Source organism: Staurois parvus, unplaced genomic scaffold (assembly GCF_062004578.1).
Source record: "Staurois parvus isolate SC_StPar_1 unplaced genomic scaffold, SC_StPar_1.0 ptg000068l, whole genome shotgun sequence".
Taxonomy (NCBI): Eukaryota; Metazoa; Chordata; class Amphibia; order Anura; family Ranidae; genus Staurois; species Staurois parvus.
In genome coordinates, this window is record NW_028317864.1 from 6,182,501 (window position 1) to 6,201,431 (window position 18,931).

Genomic DNA, 18,931 nt, shown 5'->3' on the forward strand with positions numbered 1-18,931 from the left:
TGCAGCAAAAGGTTGACGAGCTAAATAAAGATATCCAGAAAGAGATCGATCAGAGGTAAGGAACACCATGGCCATCTTATGGGACCTTTTGTTTATAAAGCAATCAAAGAGGGGTGCAAGTTCACAGCCTGTTACTTTGCAGCAGCCAACCCATATACAGGCCAGCCACTTACATAATGATCCGGGAAAGCTTTATTTAGGTTTATTCACTTTGTAAATAAGATGTAATAGGATGAGCTCTCACAGTGCGTATAAAAAGCTGCAGATAGAGCCCACCTTTCCTGACTGGAGGACTTCCAACATCATCTAGTCTTTCCACCCCAGCCTTACAGTCCCTGGTCTGCCCCTTCCATTAAAATGTAGTACTTTCAATTACAGAGGCTCAGCATTACACAGTGGCATTACCTAGAATGTCTACACACAAATGCAGTCTGCTTAGGAATGCCCACTGCTCCAGACTCCCTTTACCTATCATGGCATTTGTTATTTGCATAACTCTTCCAAAGATCCAGCCCACTGTGTGCTTCAGGACTCACGGCTCTTGAGAATAGTACCGAAGCAGGGTGATGTGGTGTTTTCAGGAAGCTATATACAGCACCTTGCTGGCCCTTCCCACCAGCCGTCATTTGCTTGCATTGCATAGAGATGCACAGAGACCTTGTGATGATATCACTGAGTCTAAAAAGGTGGGAAATGAAAATGGAAGTTTTCTATATGAAAAAAATTAACTAGGATGTAGATGAGGGGGAAGACAGAACCAGGGAGGGCAAAATATAAGTAGACCTCAACGTTAATGATGCCAAAATGACATATACAATTTTTTCTGATGTAGCACACCACAATTCACAGTATGTGTGTTACAATTGCACTGTGCTGCAGTAACGTGGTAAAGATCATACTTGCTTCACAATATCACAATACATAAGTGTATCCTTAAAAATGGGGGGGGGGGGGGGGGGGATTGGTCTCTTTTAACTGACGAGGCTGAAGTCCAGGGTTATAAAAATGTTAACTTTTGAGAGATATGAGAAATGAAAGCAATGTTACAAGTCATAGAAAATAACAACCATCCAATAAAATGATGCCAGATATAACGTTTTATCACTGCCTACAAATGCTGTCTTCAGGGGGTCTTCCATAGAAACTTTCTACTTGTGCTTTTGAATTTTTACTATCCTCTACATAAAGCCCGGTCAGCCAACATTTGATCCATATGTGGGCAGGTTGGTTGTACTAAAGTTGATCCATCAATTGACTTCATTACAACCAGCCTGTAGGATTTTTTTCATGCGATCATTGCCATCAACTACAGCCGCCAGTAGTGATCGTTGTGTTCTTCCGGCAGGAATGTTTCCCACCAGCAGAACACAATAGCTTTGCAGGAGGGACTCCCACATCAACACAGTCAGTTGAATCGAGCATTTGTTTTCCTTTCACCCGCGGCTTTCTTTAGGCTGACACATTACTGTACCAGTAACTGATCTAGGTGAGGAGGGGCCTGATATCTTGTTCATCTTAAGCTGGCCATAGATGGATCTAAATTCAGCTAGTTCAACAGGGGTCAGCCACATTTCGACCCATCTATGGCCGTTTTCATTCATGAGAAAGTTGATCTAAAATTATTGACTTCTCACCAACAGGCTTGTTAGAAAATGTATGTTTAATACATTGATCAGCACTGCAGCCAATTGGCTGCAGTGCTGATCAATGTATCTTGACAGCAGGGAGTCCCCACTGTCAGAATACCATACAGTTAGGAGGATTCCTCCATCCACCTTCCATGTGTGGATGGAGGAATCCGTTCAGTTTATTTCAATTGGTCTGCTGGCTGATCGAAAAATCTGACCCATGTATTCCCAGATTTAATATTTAATAGGAAAGCACGGTGTATTTGTAGTGAGCACTAAAATTTTAAAACATTTAGCCCTGGTTCACACTGATGCAGTGTGGAATTTGCAGCGTTTCCTGTGCGGATTCCGCACCGCATCAGAATTGCACCCCATTCATGCAAACAGCTGCGGGCGTGTATGTTACGTTAACGACACCCTGAAATCGGTCCGCAAAACGCGGTGCAATGTGCAGAATCAGATCACATAGGTGTGAATACCTATGCGATCAGATTCTAGTGTGGTAGACAGGAATTAGTAATTATGGCAAGAAATCTCAGTGATGGAATATTAAAGACATATAAGAAGCAAGGTGCTGATTCAGCTTACCAGGCTCCACATATAGGAAGCAGAGCATGCATGTGCAATGAATGTCTGTCCCCATGTAAATATATCATTACAAATTATACATTGAAACAAGAGTTTTCTAACATTACAACACATCATAAGTACTATTTACATCAGCCTGATCTTTTTGATATGAGTATATAAACGTATTAAAAAGATTATAGGTTCACTTTAAGCCTTACTGAGCTGAAGATATAAAGTAGCCATCTTGTCCCTTATCCACCTTAGTGTCCTTCCATATGTATTTGTATGAACTCCATCTTCAGCTATGGCTCTGGTATCTGTCCCACATACTAAAGAATAATAACTGGTTATTCTTGAAGCCAGGACTGTTTTTTATAATAGTTACATAGTTAGTCTGGCTGAAAAAAAAGACAAAGGTCCATCCAGTTCAACCAATAAAAAAAAGTTATAATCCTATACCCACAGTTGATCCAGAGGAAAGCAAAAAAACCCAGCAAAGCATGATCCAATTTGCTCCTGCAGGGAACAAAAATCCTTCCTGATCCCCCAAGAGGCAATCTGATATTCCCTGGATCAACTTTACCTATAAATGTCAGTAATGCCAAGTAGATGTAAACCTAACCACTAAAATCTCATATAATCTTACAAGATAATTTAGAAGTTGATTTTAATATTTCTAAATATGCAACTTTCTGTGTAAAATATTGCAGATATGTCACGGAAGTAGTTGTTAATGCCCTTCATGCCCTCCCAATTATGCTGTATTGTCACACGGTTACATACACCCCAGATGGGGGCTACAATTGGCTGCGCTGACACACGTCACACGGGCCTTTCTCTACCATGGCCCCTATCGGGAAGCCAGCCCTGAGCTATCACTTGCAGCTGATGCTGGAAGAGATCATGTAGACAGGAAGTGGTTGAAAGAGTCTGGAGATGATCAGAAGAGCTGAGATGCAGAGGATGACAGAAATGGTAAGAATACACACTGTGCTGAATGACATCTAGTTTAGGTTTAGGTCTACTTTAAGCAAGTAGCCCATGGTGGGCTTGATCCTTAAACTCAGGTGCAAAATGAACCAGAAGCCACAGTAGCCAGATTTCAGTTTCAAAATACTTGTAATGTTTTTGACTACCCCATGTTTATAAATGGGCTCTACTATATAGTTTTTTTTCCTTTTATTTGTAACACAGGGATGCCTTGACGAAGATGAGGGACGTGTATCTGAAGAATCCACAGATGGGAGATGCTGGCAGTGTCGGTCAAAAGTTGATAGAGATTGGAAATAACATTGAGAAACTACGTGTGGAAGTACAAAAGTTTGAAGTGAGTATACATGTTCTCCTTGTCATATCAGATAGAGAAGGGACATTTTACACCAAGCCCTACTTCCCAGAATTCCTTACTAAAAGGGTTGGACAGACTTTCTCTAGCTATTTTTTTTTTTTTTACTCAAGCTTCAAATTGAGACCATTTTAACCAGGCTATATAACTATTCACCTCAGCCTTCTTCAAAATTCCTTAAAACAAACTCTGTTCTTTGCAGGGAAAAACAACATGTTCACTCTAAAGCCCAACTCTGGGCACCCCCCCCCCTTTTCCCTATGTTCCCTTGCAGTGGGGTTGTGCCTACACTGCAAGGGTTAACTGCTCGTTTTTGTCCAGCGGATTAAAGAAGTGAGATATACTCCTCCGATTCCTCCAGCATAAGACCGATACCTTCGGCTCCTCCTGCGCCTCCAACCACTACCCCCCCTGCGATCCAGCAGTCTTGTGCAGTGGACTGTTCCTGATGTCATCACACCCACAGACCTGCTCTGGAAAAAGGGACATCGGGAACAGTCCACCGCTGGATTGTGGGGGAGCGGAGGATCAGGTGAGTATTGGCTTTCTGTTCGCCCCTGTACAAAATGAGCAGTTAACCCATGCAGTGCGGACACAGCCCCACTGCAAAGGAAAACTTTTTTTGCCCAGAGTTAGGCCTTAATGGTGGCCCCATTGGGTCGCACTTCTCTCCTGTCCGAGAGGGTCCTCAGCTATGTGACTTGGCACTTACACTAGATGTCCTCTCTTCTCTCATAGCAGCTGGACATTGTAACTGTCCACTTTAAAGAAAACCAGCACTGAGGGGAGGTATGTAGGCTATCATTGCTTAGCTCTCCTAAAAATCCTGTATGCCTTAATGAAGATTCCATGGTGCCAGTTTTTCTGAGGCACTGATCTGGAGCAAGCACAGATCAAAAGTTTTCACTTTACAGTGACCCCACTTGCTGCATGCCTACTATCCCAGGTCAATGATTTACAGAGTATTGAAAAATCAGAGGGTGGGTGATTTATCACCATGGACCAATCAGGTTGTGTTACACAGCACAGTACCCTCGGGTTTAACATGTTTTCAGGCACTGGGATTCTGAGTGGGAGGTGGCTCCTTGCTTTAAATCCTTCCAACAGCAGCCACTTCTCTCACCAATGTGCAGTTTAGGGTGGAAGTATCCCTTTATAACTAAAGTAACGCCTATCAGGGAAAGACAGCCATATAAATACTCTGCAGGTAATAGAGAAGATGGACTTTATATACAGTAAAAGATTAACCAATATAATATGGACTTTTTGCAGAGTTGGCTGGCAGAAGTCGAAGGAAGACTTCCTGTCCGCAATGACAGTTCCCGTCGGCAAAGTGGCCTGTATGAAACGCAAAACACTGCTCCAGTCAACAATTGTGCACAGGACCGGGAGAGGTACAGTATACTGAGTGTGAAGACAGAACTCTATGGGTTTTCTAAGCTGTTTGCTTTCAGACTCTTGCTCTTTAATTGGAAACTTTGTACAGAGCTGTACAGAGGGAAGGGAGAGGATTCGCTACCCTGATTTATTCAATTGCATGTGGAAATGTCAACTTAACCACTTGCCTACTGGGCACTTTTACCCCCTTCCTGCCCAGGCCAATTTTCAGCTTTCAGCGCTGTTGCATTTTAAATGACAATGGCGCGGTCATACAACATTGTACCCATATGAAATTTTTATCATTTTTTTTACACAAATAGAGCTTTCTTTTGGTGGTATTTAATCATCACTGGGTGTTTTATTTTTTGCACTATAAACAAAGACCAAGAATTAAAATGCATAGCACTGTTGGGCACTTTTGGGGCTGCACTGATAATCAGCGCTCTGATTATCAGTGTAGATTTCTGTTTTTACAGTTGCCGGTTATCGGCATTACTTACAGTATGAGGAAAGTACTGCCAGTAACCAGCAAGTGTATTTACATGGTGAACAGCTGTGATTGGACACAGCTGATCGTGTGGAAAAAGGCTTCTTTGATTGGCCCTTTACCTTGTCATTTGATCAGCTGTGTCCAGAGGACACAGCGATCACAGACAGCGCCGGGTACACGGCACTGGGGGTGTGTTCTGGGAGGACATTGCATAACACCCTCCCAGAACTGGGCAACCGCACTGTAGCCTTCATTCGGCTATAGCATGGTTAAGAAGGGGTTAAGCTCAACATCTAATGCCTTCCAGGCTCTAATCTTCATATCACCTCATCATTATGCATTGCTGATACTGAAGACAAGACGGCATACACATTCAGTGTTGTACCTACTTTCCTCCAAGTATTCAATGGTTTGAATTGTAAGCTTGATGTATTTTTCTACACCACATTGCTTTGTATTATGGTTTACACTAAATCCCGTCTGCAAAACGGAAAGTAATGTTTCATGTCTGTGTTCTGGCTGTGCTTTATAGCTGTATATGCTCTATATGCTATCTTGTCTATGCTGATATTAATAAAATATTTTTGGAAAAAAAAGAAGGGGTTAAGCTATTGAGCTTTGCAGACAGCGAGTTTATTTTTAACAGAGGAACTAAAGGGAACTTGGAATCTCTAAGATATAAGGACGATATACCCTCATGTCCTGTGTAGGTGGTGGGTGTCAGAAGGAACTGAAAATCTTCCCAGTGAGAGCACAGGCAGTGATAAAACACATATTCTAGTAGAGTGTAGAAGGTATACAACCTCTACCAGGATTTTACTGTGGTCTGTGATCCCAGGAGACAATCTCCTCCTTTCCCATTTCAGCAACAGGCGTTGGGCAGAACAGCTATAGAAAATCCCTCTATGGTTGCACAGATGGCAATTACAGTTTCATAAAAAAAAATGTCTTCAGCGTGAACACCAGCTGCAGTGAAACCTGACAAAAGAGTTCAATCTCCTGCCCGCCCTTCCCAAAACCAAAAGTTTTGAATGCCATTGAGCTTTAAAACATTTCCCCTGTCATTTAGCTTAGATAGCCTGATGATGTTCTGCTCACACTGCAACATCCTCTGGTGGTTCTGGAGTCTGTTGCTATAGTGATTCTATGGTTTTCTCTCTTGAGCAGCCCAGATGGCAGTTACACAGAAGATCAGAGCCAGGAGACGGAAGTGAAGGTGACACCCACAGAGTTCGATGATGATTTTGATGACGAGGAGCCCCTGCCCACAATAGGAACTTGTAAAGCCTTATACCCCTTTGACGGTAATGCCCTCATATTTTGGTACACTTCGCTCTACATTTAATTTTACGGTGCTGACTCTGACCATGTCCCACTAGGTGAAAATGAAGGAACCATATCTGTAGCAGAAGGTGAAATACTGAATGTCATCGAGGAGGACAAAGGAGACGGATGGACACGGATTCGCAGGAGCGAGGAGGAGGAGGGTTATGTTCCAACATCTTACATCGAAGTTTATTTGGACAAAAATGCCAAAGGTGCCAAGACTTACATCTAACCTCATCTGCCTGTCTGTCTGTAAAGGGGCTTTACCCTCAACAATGTGTGTGTCCCTTGGCACCTGCTTACTTGTCCCAGTGACTGGCTTCGGTTAGCTTGGTCCTTGGCACGCGGTGTATAAAGAACAGTAAAGGGAGCTAGAGCTGTATGGCCCATTTCCTAACTCAAAAGTCTATAACAACTTGTATTTCATCCACCTAAACCCCATTTGTAGATGTGTCTATAGTTGCAGAAAGATTGAGTCCATGGAATTATGGTAGATTTGATCTCATTGACCAAGCTTCCATGCAAATAACCCCTTTGTAAAATGTCCTGCCATTTATCATTTGTCAACGAGTATAGATCAAGATGGTGTAGATACGTTGTGACAGAGTTTTTGAAGGATGAAAGAAAGTCTACTTATCCAAAAAGGTAGAGAGCCTTAAGGTGGAAGGCTGACGGTGGCTACAGACCTACGTAAAAGTTGAGAGTTGACTTACAATTTCTCGATTACTAGATATTTCTTTACCCCAAAGAGCCTATAGGCACAGGTCAGAAAAAGTAGGCTGTTAGCCTAAAAGTGCAAACTGGCTGACTTTTGACCCAAGGCAAAATGTCTACTGAAGATTCTTATAGCTTCAGAAACCTGGACAAAACTGTGAATAGGTTATATTTAGAGGTCTTAACAGTCCTGCTATTAGAAAGTATGGAAACATTTTTGTTTATGCTGGAGTACTTCTTTAACCTGGGCAGGTTATTCATTTACTGTGGAGAAGGTAATTGCCAGTGATTAATTGAAAATCCAAAAGTTGATCTTCTTTCTTTAAATATTTGATGGTTTTACAGCCAAATGAGTTGACCCATTGGCCTGGAGACAGGGGAGATTGAAGCCCCAGTAGTAAAATGTACTCCATCTTGAAGCCAATAGCTTTTAAAATTCTAGCCTCTGTGGGGCACAGTATCATCAGTTTTGGTTAACGCTTTTAATAAAACTGGTTCAGAACAAAGAGAAGGGCAGACAAGGAAGGATTTTCATTCCTGGAACATGTAGACACACAAGGTATGGGTTAACAGCAAATATTACACAATCAGGGAAAAGACGGCACCATGGTATATCAGCTAAAATGTAAATTAATTATTGAAATGAACATTCTTTATTTAAAACAGTGGCTTGCAGCTGTATGAAATTCCAACATGGTTTGACGTTGAGCCATGACTAAGGCCTGACGGCCTAAACGCATTGACTTTTCATATGTTATATTTTTTAAATAAGGAATGTATGTTTTCGCCGATATACTATGGGGCCAGCTTTTCCCTATGATTGTCTAAGCTTTGGAGGTTTCCGGAGCCCTTCCAGCCTGAGCACCTGGGTTCTGAAGGTGTGGATGATTCAGGAGGTGGTAGCTCTGTCCATCTGTTCCAACACCAAATATTAATAGTGCATTGCACCTTTAAGATAACTTATACCACCACTCTTGGATTCCCCCTTTTTATCCTGAAGGAAGAGAACTGAATGGATAGTTAACAGCAATATATACTAGTAGCACCCCAAGAGCCATTGGATCTCAAATAATGATACCACATCCCTCAGAGGCCAGGATTGGCTGAAGCTATCAGCACCTGGCTCGAGTGAAGTGCAATGGTTTCCAAAAACTTTCCTGACTGTGAGCCCATGGGTGCACGTAATGGACGTGACTCAGCTCTGTTACTGAACAAAGATGATATAGTGGTCCTGTATTTTTTCTGCACCTGGAGCTGCAGAGATCTTTTGCTTTGTTGCATTACATGATTATAGCAAACGGACCTCATATCTGTCACGAATCTTACTCATATTCTACTGGATGTCCAAGTGAAGATTGCTTTTTTCATGAGCATTTTGAGCGGTCTTGGTCATTTGAAAGGCAGAAGATTTCCAGCAGTCTCTTATCTCACAATGCTACAAACTTACAGAAAGGATCATTTTCAAAGCTTGCTGCCTATTTATAGTGTATCACTGGCAATGCCAAACACTTTATTGTACTTGTTCTAAAATCTGCCCAACTACAGCCATGTACTTTAAACTCCATCCATTGGTGTGTATTTATCATAAGGTATAAATTGGCAACCTCATTCTATTTTTTTGGTATAAAATAATTATAGAGATTGTATATAAAACTCCAGAAATTATTTATCTCATAGAAGATATATGTTTAATAGTAATGATATAGTGCAAGCACAGGTAATCCATGGCTTCCCAATGTGATGGAGCAATGTTCTGCTATGCAGTTAGTCATAATATAGGTTTGTAATGTTGAAGATTCTCTAATATAGTGAAAGAACCTTGATTGTTTTGGGGGATTTCCATTATATTGAAAGCCTATTGCCAAACGTCCATTTTAACAAACTCCCTGTGCCTGTTATAGGACAGAAATTTCAAATTTCCTATATGGGCAGATTTTCCTGTCTGGATGGAATTGGCTCTGTTATCTAAGATTCTGATTTATTTTCATGGGAAAGATAAATGGGTAGAGGCATTACCTACATCTTTCCTGTAGGATCTACTGTATCTTTCCCAGACTTAAGACTGTTTGTCCAAGTAGCCATGTACAGAAACCTAAGAAATGTTTTCTACCAAGCGTTTAATGACACTAAAGGTTGACAGAGACAACAGCAAATGGTCTTTTAAATTCAGCAATTGTTAGACAGGGAGTTTCAGAACCCTTCATTACATCGGCTGGTTCACTAAAATAATTACAACTGAAAAAGAAATTGGGGCTTTCTGGGACAGCACCCAAGGATATAAATTCAACACATGAATACAAATAATGATTTCCCAGTAAGTTTAGGAGAATCACATATGATGCGCAATACACTATTCTTTTTTTGATGCATTACAAAGACCACTTATATATTAACATTATATGGAGTGTCCCATTTCTCAGGTAACATATTGCAGTCAATGCCTTTCATAGATCACTCTACTTCATCAGGACTGGCAGTGAAAGGGTCACAAGACATCCTTACAATTCCATTGATTTCAGTTTAGCAATCACAATGAGTTTATGACATCATATGGTTACAGTAATTTAACACTACACTCATTTCCACTCTGCAATAGCTATTGAGTTACTCTTCTTCAGGCTCATTCCTATTCTGTGGATTGGGAAGGAAGGAGGTCTCCACCAACACTACCATCTTGTGACAGGACAACCTTATGTCCTGGATCTCTCTACTCTTTAGTCCTATAGATAAAATAGCTGTTTCCTTGTGGAAGTGAATGTAGCTGTAGATTGCTGTAACCACGTGATGCCATAAACTTATTGTGCCCACTGTACTGAGACCAATGGAGTTGCATAGATGTCTTGTGGCCCTTTCACTGCTGGTCCTGATGAATGGGGGCTATCTATCTAAGAAAGGTGCTGACCGCATCCTGTTAGCTGTGAAATGGTACATTCAGTACAATGCAAATATATCCGTGATTATTGTATTGTGCATTATATGTGATTCTTTTCATTTTGTTTTTAAATGGTAAGATTCCATAGAAACCTTCAGTGCCAGCTTATCAGGGCTTAAAAAAAAAAGGGAAACCAGACCAATCTCCTCTTATCTGTTTTTTTTTTTTGAAAAAGCTGGCCATACATGGAGCTGCTGAACCAGCAGACATTTGATCTATTTTTAGCAGGCTGATTGTATCTAAGTATATCCATTGATCGACTTTGGTACAACCAGCCTGTCAGATTTATGACATTCAATTACTGCCAGCAGCTATAGCCGCTAACAGTAATCCTTGTGTTCTGCTGGCTGGGAAGGCTCCCCACATCCCCCTTCCCCCATCGGCAGAATATAATAGGGCTGCTGGAGTCATTCCTCCATCAACACTGACTGTTGATGGCAGGATTGAGTGATTTTCGTATGGTGAAAGGAAAGAAAATCGAGTCATCTATGGACTTCTTTAGAGGAAGTGGTTTGTCTGTGTCTGGTACATCACAAAATGGAGCTGTCTGTAACGTCATATCTATGGGTGCCTTAAAATACCTTGTCGAGAACACAGGGCAGGATGACACTTGCCTATTCTTGAACAAGTGATAGGAACCCTTTGTAATACCCAGCCAGCATTGACAGTGTTGCACACTTTTTTTTGTTTCTTCCCTATTCTTCATAGAAAATTGAGGGGCTGGTTGCCTCTCACCTTTAGATTGTCCATCTGGCTGGAAAGGACTGTGCTGCAGCAAATCTGATGCTCCCATTATTGCCCCCTATGGAGGTCAGAAACAGCCCAGTCAATCAAGCAACATTGGAACTGAAGCAACACATGAAATGATTGAGCTATCCTAAAGATGACCACACAGATTACAATTTGATTGGACAATCTTGGTACAATCAGCTTTAGCTTTACCATACAATGCTAGCGCCTACCTAAACAATCTATTCAACAGATATCCGATGAGGCAGACCCTTGCCCTACATAGTTGGTAATTATAAAGGTAATAACAGAACCACATTGTGACATGTCCCCCCCAAATTTAGACCACTGCATTATGTTGTTAGCTGTTTAAATTTAAAGCAGTATTAAGCCCAAAAGCGAAAATTTATTGTATAGAAGCTTACCAATCATTAGGTGTGGTAGCTGCATTCATTTTCTTTTTTAAGGCTTTTATTCCTTTGTTCTCACCCTGAGGTGTGGCCAGTATGTCTGTTACTTTGTGCTTCAACTTTATTTAATAGTCCAAGGTGTCCAGCAAAAGTATTTGGCCTCGTTTACACCATGGTGCAGAGATGTCAGTTTTTCTGCACACGGTCTGCAAGGGCACCAACAAAATCAATTGTTCTCTATGTGCCCTGTTCACACCACAACGCTGACATCACCTGCAGATTTTTCCTGCACAGGAATCTGCAACGTGTATAAAACTCATTGAGGCTTGCATGTAAACTGATGTCTCTGCAAGTGAAATCTGCACATCGGTTTTTCTGCATTGATGGTGTGAACGAGGCCTTAGAGGGTTGAGGCAAGCAATTTACAACTGACTGGGGTGCTTACGATTGTCAAAGATAGTTATTAAGAGGTCGTACAATAAATTACCGTATCACCCAGTAAATGGTCTCCATTCAGTAGCCAAAAAAGGCATACAAAAAAAGAGGGGTTGTGAAAAGAAATTCACAAGGAAAGCAGCTACATTATGAACAGAATGTGATACTCAGAAAAAAATTTGCTTTATTACACATACAAATTTGACATATGGGCAATCGCCCTGGTTTACCATCACCTCAGTATGAGACAATACACACAGACCTAAAACCATATAAAATGACACCAGTACCGGTCTAAATGCATGTGTAACAAGGACAATGACTACAAGAGTCTAAAGTCCCTGTAGCACTGGCACATAGGTGAACACTTCCCAAAGGAGGTGTATACAAAAATTATACCATAGGTATACCATAACACGTGTTATAAATGTGTAGACTATGCTACTACCAGAATGGTTATATCCCAAACAGGGAGTTTCAAAAAATTATACCATAGATATAAGTATCACATGTATGCAATGCAGCAAGCACAGTATGCGTCAAAAAGAAGGCATGCCTCTAGGCCTATATGAGACAAAACATAAATGTCATGTAAATAATGCAGTACATTCCTATGCCGGCACAAGTGGTTGGGGCCCATTCATCTGTGATTATTACCAGCTGTTTCCTAGGGCTCTTGAATATAAATATGCCCCATTTTTTACCAGGATGGAAGGATAGATGCATAAAGCAGCGCACTGCTTGAAATGGTTTCTTCACCACTGCATGTGGACTACATACCACTTTCTGTGAGAAAAACAATACACATCCCAATAGATCTTCTGCCTGTTGAAATACATATGGTATATCTTGTTTCTTATACAAAGCACCATGATGTCCCCATCCTGTAATGAAACAAACAATATGTGGAAAGTCACTGAAAGAGCTTTCACTCTGTATATATAGGTCATATATGTCACATAGGACCATATATCTAGTGTCCTGCAACAGTCCACTCACCACCTGTGCAATGGATAATAGGAGAGGAAAGAATATCCTTCATAGGTACTGCCATACAAGGCCAGAGAGGCCAAGGAACCACCGCTGACATCCGCCGATATACCGCGGGTTCCAGCCTCTTCTCGGCGCCTGTGCTGCCTAGGCTTGCCTCATGGCATGTGAAAATGGCTTCCTCCTTGTAGGTCAGCGTGCGTTCCACCTAATGCGCATGACCGGAAGTGACGTATCTGACGTATGACGTCAACGCGTTTCGCCGATGGGCGTATCTCACTCAGCTTCGTCAGAACCAATGAGACAACTGCATTTCAATTTCCTATTTATAGTGGGTTAAGACCCACCCATTTATGCAAAAACTAGCTTGCAGCTATTCCCAATGGAGAAAAAAAGGGGCTAAATACTTAGCACAGCTGCTGGTCATTATTGAATACAATTAAAAAACAGGCGACTGGAAGTATCAGAGAAAGGAAAGGCTTAGCAATTTTAACAATACATATATAAATCGAAAGACCATAGATTAAATATAATGATCAGTTGAGACATTACCACATTCTCACCAGAAGATGGCAATATTAGTGAAAGAATTACCAGGCCTATTCATTAAATCAAGTTCCTAAAAAGTACAATATAAGTTACCACAAAACCACCACAAGATGGCAATATTGACTAAGGGATCTCATTATGAATTATTTTATCAAAAATACCCAGATTTCAAATACCCATTTATGGTATAGTTATTCTTAGAGAAAATATACTCAAACTTATATCATGAGATCGTCAATATTGTTCCCAAATGCGAAAAAAGATTAACCTTAATTATTTAGCATATAATCCAACTATTAATGAAAACAGGGAAATGCCATAGGTTAGTCAACATATGGAAATATAAGGGTACATAACTATGTAGATCTATTTATCCAAAAATACTTGGAGATCACATTCCACATTTAACCCCTTAGGGTATAATGTATCAAGCTTATATATCCAATATTTCTCCTTTTTAAGCAATTCTCTGTCAAAATCACCTCTCCTTTGTGGAAAGTGCAATGCATAGAAACCTTTCACTTTTGTGCCATCCAGTTTACCTCCATGATATTTAGCATAATGTTGTGCAAGATTGCTTTCAGGGTCATTTGATCTAATATCTCTAAAGTGTTCACCTATTCGTACTTTAAGTTGTCTTTTGGTCTTACCTATATACATCTTTTTACAAGGACAGGTTAAAATATATAACACTCTCACTGTGGAGCAATTTATGAGACTTTGAATTTTATAGTGAGTGTTGTTTCCTGAATCAGAAAAAGAATCCGTACGGTCCACATATTTACAGATTTGACATTTTCCGCATTTAAACATCCCCTTAGTACATGATTTTAACCATGTTGTTTGTTTTAACGGTTGATAATCAGAGTGGATAAGGAGATCACCAAGATTTGGTGCTCTTTTTGCTACCATCTGGGGGCGTTCACCTACAATCTTATTCAATTTGGGACATTGAGTTAAAATTTTCCAATGTTTTTCTAATATTAATTTTACATCTTGCCATTGGGCTCAAAATTGGGTTATCATTCTGACAGGTTGATCACTTATTTTGGCCTTCTCATCCTTTTTAGGAGATAATAGATCCTTGCGGTCAGTTTGATATGCCCGTCTTCGAGCCTTTCTAATTTGAGAGTGAGAGTATCCCCTTTCCCTAAATCTTCTATAGAGGTCCTGAGCCTCCATCCTAAAGTCATTGATGTTTGAACAATTTCTCCGACATCTCAAAAACTGTCCCACTGGAATCCCTGAAATCAGTGAACGTGGGTGGTAGCTCCTAGCCTCTAATAGGGTATTGGCAGCAGTTGGTTTCCTATATGTCTTTGTGAGGAGTCTTCCTTTCTCAAGTCTAATTTCCAGGTCCAGAAATGAAATACATCTTTCATCAGATATATATGTAAGTCCAATATTGAAGGAGTTTTGATTTAACTCTTCCATGAAAAGTTTTAATTCCTCAGATGTTCCTCGCCATACAAGGAACACATCATCTATATATCTTAACCAAATCTGGACATTAACAAGAAATCTTGATGATCTGAAGACAACCTGCTCCTCCCAGAAACCTAAATGAAGACATGCGTAGGCCGGAGCCCACGGTGCTCCCATGCTAGTACCTCTAGTCTGTTGATAAAAGGTATTATTAAATTGAAAAAAGTTATGTCGCAATGCAAAATCCAACAACTCACTAATAAATTCATTCTGTCCTCCCAAAGTAGGATATGTTTTATCAAGGAAGTAAGAGGCCGATCTCACACCACATTCATGTGGGATAGAGGTGTAAAGTGATTCCACATCTATTCCCACTAGAATGGAATTTTCATTAATAATCATATTCTCAATCTTAGCCAACACATCTTTAGTATCCCTTACATAAGAGGGGAGATTAGGGACCATGTCTTTAAGAAACAGATCTATATATTTCCCTGTTTTATCTAGGGGACCATTGATGGCAGAAACAATAGGTCTACCCGGAGGATTTTCTTGATTTTTGTGTATTTTGGGGATAATATAAAAAGTAGGGTGATTAAATTCTTCAGTTCTCAGATACTCATACTCTTTTTTAGTCAACAAACCCACTTCTTTTCCCAGTGTTAAGATGGAATTTAATTTTTTTGCCACCATATGAAAAGGATTAGTGGCTACTTTCCTATAGGTAGATGAATCACTTAATAAGCGCTTCACCTCCCTAACATAGTTTTGTTCATTTAAAATCACTACATTACCCCCTTTGTCACTTCTCTTAATTACAATATTCTTATTCTTATTCTTTTGACGCATACTGTGCTTGCTGCATTGCATACATGTGATACTTATATCTATGGTATAATTTTTTGAAACTCCCTGTTTGGGATATAACCATTCTGGTAGTAGCATAGTCTACACATTTATAACACGTGTTATGGTATACCTATGGTATAATTTTTGTATACACCTCCTTTGGGAAGTGTTCACCTATGTACCAGTGCTACAGGGACTTTAGACTCTTGTAGTCATTGTCCTTGTTACACATGCATTTAGACCGGTACTGGTGTCATTTTATATGGTTTTAGGTCTGTGTGTATTGTCTCATACTGAGGTGATGGTAAACCAGGGCGATTGCCCATATGTCAAATTTGTATGTGTAATAAAGCATAATTTTTGGAAATTTTTCTGAGTATCACATTCTGTTCATAATGTAGCCGCTTTCCTTGTGAATTTCTTTTCACAACCCCTCTTTTTTTGTATGCTTACAATTGTCAGCTTTTATTTATGTAAAACTTTTATTCCAAAAGGAATAAAAACTCTTGCTCGTTTAAAAAGTGTCCGCTGGAGTTCATCTTTAATTTTTTTCATCAAGTTCATCTAAATCTAGAAGTCCATTTAATCCTCCGTTCTCCCCAGATTGTAATTGCTTCTGTTCGAAGGTGTCTCCATTACTCCTCCATTCAGAGTGGAGACACCCTAAGACAGGAAGTGTTACTGGCTCACCAGTTGACAAAAGGAAAAAAAAAAAAACGAATGCAGTCACCACATTTAAGAACTGGTAAACTGTAATGTATTTTGTTTTTTTGTTTAATACTGCTGTAAAGGACACTTCCACAGAAGGAAAATCCAGGCTGTCTTTTGAATTACTGGACAGGAACACAGCCGCATGTACAGATTAAAATATTATCCAAACAACAAGGGCCCTTGTTGTTTGGGTCATAGCAGTGAGTTACGTGGATCGCACCATTTAATTTGGGGAATAATTTTAGGTGAGTCGGCTTCATCTCACGTGGCTGTTTGATACTGTCACCATGTGATAGGGCAGTGGCTATGGGTGGTTCTTTGGCGTCATTTTTATCTCTTTTGATTATGCAATTAAAATATTATCCATTCACATGAGCCCCCTTTTAACTTTTACATGTGTGTCTGTAAATTTCATTGATTCTTATTTTATATGTGGATTAAAGTGGACCTTCAACCAGACCCTCAAAAATAAAGGAAAGGCACATTTAAAAACATTGTGAAATGACAATATAAAAAGACTTATTTACTGTTTACAGCAGGGCTTTGTATCCTTTTTGTAAATCTCATGCTCCTTCCTGGTGGACATTATTAGTAAGGGAAGATGATTCGCTCTCCGTCTACTATCTGGAATACATTCTGCCCTCTCATGATGACGCACAGCTAGATCCCAAGCCCAAAAATTCCATTTCCTATGAGATCTTGTGTACTAATGAGATCTCCCTGGAAGGCAAGGATGATGTAGCCTTCCCAGGAGACATCTGCAAGGCCCTGGCAGTGTCACCAGTGCCTCAAAATGACCAGGAAATGGAATTCAGTTATAAGTACATAAAAATATATATATATTACATTTATAAATGAAAAAAAAAAACACTTGCAGATGTTTTGGATCTGCATGCAAAGACATATTTACCAGGGAATTGTATTGTAGGGGGTGGGGGGAAGGTCCGCTTTAAACCTTGTATTTACTGGCCCTTCTAATAACTTATTGCACCTTGCCCAAAATGTATTTTAGATAACAATCCCCTCTTAGTCTTATAAGGAAAACCTTCAGACAGTTTATATGAAAAGATTGACTATTTATGAGATGGCATGGAATACCGGTTGTCAGGTTTGTGTCATTATTACTCCCATAATCCTTTGCAGCATGCGAACACACATCAGCTTGTTAATCAGAGGCAGAGAAAAGCATTTTCTGATCTTATGGTTTTGGCTGTGTTTCTAATAATTTGTAGCAAATCAGTACAAATGTGTTTTTATGCTGTTGATTCATATATGTACTATTGTCGCTCATATATTATTTTTTAACCAGGGGCAGTAGCTCTTTCCACAATAAATCATGTTATTTTTTCATATCTCTGCTCTTTATTATAATTATGTGTATCAAGTTTGCATTAGTGCTCCTTCTATTGCTATTGTATACCTATATTAGAACATATGCTATTATCGTCTCTATCAGGGTGTTGTTACAAATGATAAGTGTACTTTCATAGGAAAGCTGCAGGCAAACAGTTAAACACTATCAAAATACCGATCATTTAAGTTTAATGTTATACTTGCCATAGGAGTTGTGATTACAGGCTCATTCACACTAGGAACTGCATATGAATTGCACAGGAACACTGTGCAGTTCCTGTGTGATTCACATGCAATCCTGTGCAGTGCGATTTTAGCCCATTCATTTTGAATGGGCTGAAATTGCAGCGCATCTAAAAGTAGTGCATGCACTACTTTTGGAAACACGCTGCAACTGGGATGCATGGTACTTTTGTACCATGTGATGTGGTGTGGGTGTTTGTGGCCTGCGTGTGGGGTGCTGTTAACTTTGCACTGGCACCCACTGCAGATCGCAAGGGCAGTGTGATTGGAATGTAGTGCGACAAACCAGCATGGAATACTGGTCTCCGCTCCGCATTCTAGTGTGGACGGGCCCTTACAGTCAGTCTTCTGTTTCATGGCTTACCATTGCTGCATGCTTACTTACTGGAGAAGTGGTAGGAAGCTGAAATGCTTATTTTTAATGGGTGTGACCTGTCTAACTATTCAGAGTGGAAAATGTTTGTAGATTACAGGATTGTCTGCACAGAATTACAAACCCATTGGCAGGTAAAACCATTAAATATATATGTTCCTTGATTGCGTGTTTAGCCATTTGCCCTTGAAAGGCTGGGCTGAAGAAAGCCAGCCCTTTAAGTGTCTTCATATAATTTCCTATACTCCACCAACAGAAATTCTTCTTTCTAGGTGCTGATCAAAACATTGCAAGCAGACGATAGAAGATTTTACTGAGCCATTGAAACGGCTGAAATCTTGCTACTTTTAGGCCACTTTCGCAGTGGTGCGCTTTACCTTGCTTTTACATGGTGGCAAAAGCAAATGAAACTATTCTACATGAATTGTTACCTAACTGTTCACACTGCAGATGCGCTGCACTTTGAAAGCTTTGTATGC

The 18,931-nt window shown here is 40.2% G+C and overlaps 1 protein-coding gene across 18 annotated transcripts in view; it reads left to right on the forward strand.

Moving 5' to 3' along the window:
* Positions 1-18,931, forward strand: part of FNBP1 (formin binding protein 1) — a 315,711-nt gene that overhangs the window by 289,774 nt on the left and 7,006 nt on the right. For 7 of the 18 annotated variants that reach the window (XM_089669051.1, XM_089669049.1, XM_089669054.1 and 4 more), the window contains 5 exons: positions 1-55; positions 3,393-3,525; positions 4,816-4,937; positions 6,578-6,717; positions 6,793-9,907. The exon at positions 1-55 is cut by the window's left edge. In XM_089669051.1, coding sequence (XP_089525177.1) covers positions 1-55; positions 3,393-3,525; positions 4,816-4,937; positions 6,578-6,717; positions 6,793-6,971 — 629 coding nt within the window. In that variant the 3' untranslated portion in view covers positions 6,972-9,907. Of the gene's footprint in view, positions 56-3,392; positions 3,526-4,815; positions 4,938-6,577; positions 6,718-6,792; positions 9,909-18,931 lie in introns of those variants that run through there. The other 11 variants (XM_089669052.1, XM_089669050.1, XM_089669057.1 and 8 more) reach the window with 4 other exon arrangements.